Source organism: Castanea sativa, chromosome 10 (assembly GCF_040712315.1).
Source record: "Castanea sativa cultivar Marrone di Chiusa Pesio chromosome 10, ASM4071231v1".
In the NCBI taxonomy this organism is placed as follows: Eukaryota; Viridiplantae; Streptophyta; class Magnoliopsida; order Fagales; family Fagaceae; genus Castanea; species Castanea sativa.
Genome location: NC_134022.1, coordinates 727,498 through 731,531, shown reverse-complemented (window position 1 = coordinate 731,531; position 4,034 = coordinate 727,498). Strand labels below are relative to the sequence as shown.

Genomic DNA, 4,034 nt, shown 5'->3' with positions numbered 1-4,034 from the left:
ATTTTGTTTTTATTTGCAATGAATATATTGAAACAGTGGCTAATTATCCAATTATTATATAATTAAAAATCGTGTTATGTATGAGTTTTAATTATTTCAAGAAGTAATGCTTTTTACCACCAAATAATGGATTTGTAATCGAATTATGTCTATATATCAAATATAAACTATTAGTGGGTTGACTTGAAGGTAAAGAACAATCAATTATAAAGTAGTAATAAATTTAATTCAAATGTTATTGTATGTATAAAAAAAAAAGAAAAAAAAAGAGAAGAAAGTATATTTTCAGGGCAAGTACATAATGGTATATAATATTATATTGAAAAACAAATTGGTCTTATTTAAGTTGAGGGGGCAAATGTCCACCTCTTCATTACAGGACAATTTTTTTTTTTAATTCTAAGCAATAAAGGAGAAAGAGAAGGATAGATGAAAGTCCATCAATCCTAAAATAGATTATGCAACAACAATGTGTACTTAATTATAAATAGCGTTTCATGTATTCTTCCACCATAGTATACTTGATCTCTGGATAAAGCTCAGAAGCTTCTACTGCATCATTTCCTATCTCGAAATTTGTAAGACACCCCTCATAACAAACATGATAGTAATGTATAAGTCCAACTTGCTCTGCGTACTCTAGTCCTTTTTTGAGAAAGAAAAACCGTATCAGAATTTAAGAAAACATGTAACATAAACACAGTAAAAACTTTGAAATAAAAATATAATTAGTCATATTGAGACCTTTTTTATTTTCACTTTCATTGAAACTCTTGACTTTTTGTTTCTTCCCCTTTTTAGCATTTTTCATTTTATCTTTTAAACCATAGAAAAAAATTGGTAATTTTTTAATTAAATTTGACACATGAGTGAAAAAAAATATACATATATATATATATATATATATATATATATATATATAAGACAATTGTTCAAATCTTGATAAGAAAAAGGTGGACTTAGGGTCCAAGTGGGACCATGGAACTTTTTAAAATGCTCCATATTTTTTTAAAGTAAAATATTTTCAAATATAAAATATTTTACATATAAAACATTTTTAGTAAAATATTTTCAAGTGTTTAGTATGATAAGTAAAATTTTTCAAGCAAAGAGCCAAAACTGATGGCTCAGCTGTCGATGACTAAATCACCCGAACCAACATAAGACTTTTGCATCAAATGAAGTCCGGTGACCGGACCGCCTGAATTAACAGCTTCAATTACAGATTGTTGGCACCGATTACCAAAGCAACGACACTGATTGTCGAAGTTGTTACTTCGACTGACCAGCTCACCAAGTTGGTGACCAAGCCACCAAATAGGGTGAAGGAACCTTTGGTGTGTTTTTGTAAAATGTCTTAAAAATTAAACAAGCATCAATCATACCTTTTAAGGAAGCTAAAAACTGTTCCTTGGGTATGGAGGACTTTTGCAACTCTTTGCCAATTAGTTTCTCCCAAGTCTCAACAACTTCTCTTTGAGATAGGATATTTTTAGGTGGCCTTAGATATACTGTCTTGTTGAGGGTTCGAGGATCATCTATAGTTTTGATGGCATACATTGCTATATCATCTTCATCCACATAAATTGCTGCCACATTAAGTATCAAGTACATTAGAACCCAAAGATATATAATATGTCAACAATGATTTAAAATGCATTAGCGGTTGATTAAGAGTAGAAAAGGAAGAAGGTTAGAGATAAATTAATCAGCATCATTGTTATCTTGTATAAATTTATATAGCAGCAACTAGAGTAGTGTGGTAAAAAATGACTGTACTTTCATGGTTCTGATCTTCTGTACAATGCAAAACTAATAAGGTTGTAATGGAAATACCTTTTTTATTTCCGTCTCCCAACAATACCACTGAATCCCTTGAAGGGAGGATCTTACCGGGCTGGCACAAACCACCAAGAAAGTAACCAGCAAAACAGTTTGCAGAAATATATGTGAAGGGTATTTGAGCATCTTCAATGGCTTTCCTTACAATCATTTTGTCATCAAATGTCACTCTCCCAGGTTCTAATGCATCCTCCATTCTAGCAGGGTCGGTGCCAAATTCAGAGGGCAAAAATCTCTACCAACGTTTAAAAAAAAACTTGTCATGTAAACGAATTAATGAAAAACCAACAAAACCTATACGGATGGATGTATCAAATATATTATATCACGTTTATACCATATTAATTTAAAATAGAAAAAATATATTAAAAAAAAAGATAAAAAAAGAGGAATAAGACTCATTTTATTGAGAGAGAAAGGGAATATATATATATATATATATATATAATACTATGTTTTTAATTTTATTTAACATATAATATTTTCTAACATAGAACAAAATATTTAAATGACCTTCAAACGTACATCTTCCATAATTTTTGTTATATTAGAAAATAAGGTCATGAGACACATCCTCCACAGGCCAAAAATATATGAGAGAGTGGGAATTTTTGAAAAATTAGGGGGCCCATCCCTAGCCCCCCATGGCATCTAAAGAGTACATATATCAGTTTATGTATAATAACATAAAGAGTAAATTTTGCATGTCCAACTCTAAAAATTACTTACATCAACTCATATAAACTTATGTAAATTTAGATTATATATTGCTACCCTAATTGTATAAATATCACGTTACTATTCACATATAAATTTATTTTTTAATATTTCTTTACTTATATACATAAGGAGATGATTTTAGAGAGTAATAAAATTTTGATAAAGAAATAATAATTTAATGAAATGTAATGTATAATAAATGATATAATGGATGTAGGTGTTTTTGATATTTTGATAAGTAATTATGTAATAAAATAGAAAAAATAAATTTTATGTTAAAATAAATAGAATTTTTAACACCGATTATTATGTGTTATGGAAAGAGTAAGAAGAAAAGTCAAAAGATTCCAAAAAAAGTAAGCAGTTTTTTTTTTTTAGAAAGGAAAATTAAGTAAGATAATGAGAAAAAAAAACAAGGAGGAAAAAAAAAGTAAAAGAAAAGAGATGTGACAGTGATACAATAACATTTGACTATTTGAGAGGAGGAGAAAAAAAAAATTATGTTGTAAAATTTATATTATATATATGGCTAACATGTAAAGAAAGAAAATAAAATAAAAATCTTATCCACTCAGCCGGATGCCCAAACAAACTGAAATGATCGGAACAAACAAAAACATACAAAATTTATAATGCACCAGTTTTACAACAGATACAATATATTGGGTTTTGGTTTAGATTGGCAAGTAAAATATAGAATTGCAAAATTTATATATATATATATATATATATATATATATATATATATATATATATATATATATATATATATATGTATACCTTTACATTACCAGCTTCTTTGATGGCATCAATAAGCTTAAGTTGAAGGAGAATTTGGTGGCTTCGGATGTGAACTCCAGATATTGTACAGATAACAACATCAACTAATTTGATAGCCTTCACAAGACTCTGGTGATCGGTAAAGGAACCAGAAACAAGGTGAGCTCCTTGCTCCTTGAATGACAAAAGCATTTGAACTTTTTCAATATCAACACCTATCTCTGCTCTGTGTAGGATGTACGTCTCATGACCCTCAGCCAAACTTGCCTTCACGAACCTCTTCCCTAGATACCCAGTTCCCCCTACAACCAGCACTTTGCTTTTTGCCATTTTTCTTTGTCTTCCTTCTCTTGGTGCTGGTTCTATAGAGATTCCCTCCCTCGGCTTTTATAGCAAATGCTTTTTATAGTTTTTTGCTGGTGTTGGAAGCAATGGTAGGCTGTTTTAGTTTGACAAGGGTTAGTACCTGAGTACCTATTTGTAGTTTCAATATGTGCATGGACAAGTCTAAGGGCTGTCATTTATATTTTGACAGGTGCATTATGTAATCAATTGAAAGAGATGATGAAAAAAAATTACTAACTCCATTATCCGTTCCTATTCATGAAAAGAAAACAAAAGAAAAAAACTTCTTGTCCTCTTAGGAAAAAAAAAAAAAAAATCTTTGTTAGCAAAATTTTACAGAAACTTAT

At 29.5% G+C, this 4,034-nt stretch overlaps 1 protein-coding gene across 1 annotated transcript; it reads right to left on the bottom strand.

Moving 5' to 3' along the window:
* Positions 1-282: 282 nt before the first annotated feature.
* On the bottom strand, positions 283-3,777 carry LOC142612948 (bifunctional pinoresinol-lariciresinol reductase 2-like). Its single transcript, XM_075785125.1, has 4 exons — positions 3,343-3,777; positions 1,837-2,077; positions 1,386-1,589; positions 283-645 (listed from the first exon to the last, which is right to left on the bottom strand). The coding sequence occupies exons 1-4, from the start codon at positions 3,670-3,672 to the stop codon at positions 482-484; spliced, it is 939 nt and encodes a 312-aa protein (XP_075641240.1). The 5' UTR covers positions 3,673-3,777; the 3' UTR covers positions 283-481.
* Between the last annotated feature and the right edge of the window lie 257 nt (positions 3,778-4,034).

What these genes read in the sequence shown, in the direction of transcription:
- LOC142612948 (XM_075785125.1), bottom strand. Translation starts at nt 3,672, where the DNA reads ATGGCAAAAAGCAAAGTGCTGGTTGTAGGGGGAACTGGGTATCTAGGG. An exon ending in AAGAAGCTGGTAATGTAAAG is followed by an intron (nt 2,078 to 3,342) that starts GTATACATATAT and finishes AAACGTTGGTAG; the next exon opens with AGATTTTTGCCCTCTGAATT. An exon ending in GGGAGACGGAAATAAAAAAG is followed by an intron (nt 1,590 to 1,836) that starts GTATTTCCATTA and finishes TTAATGTGGCAG; the next exon opens with CAATTTATGTGGATGAAGAT.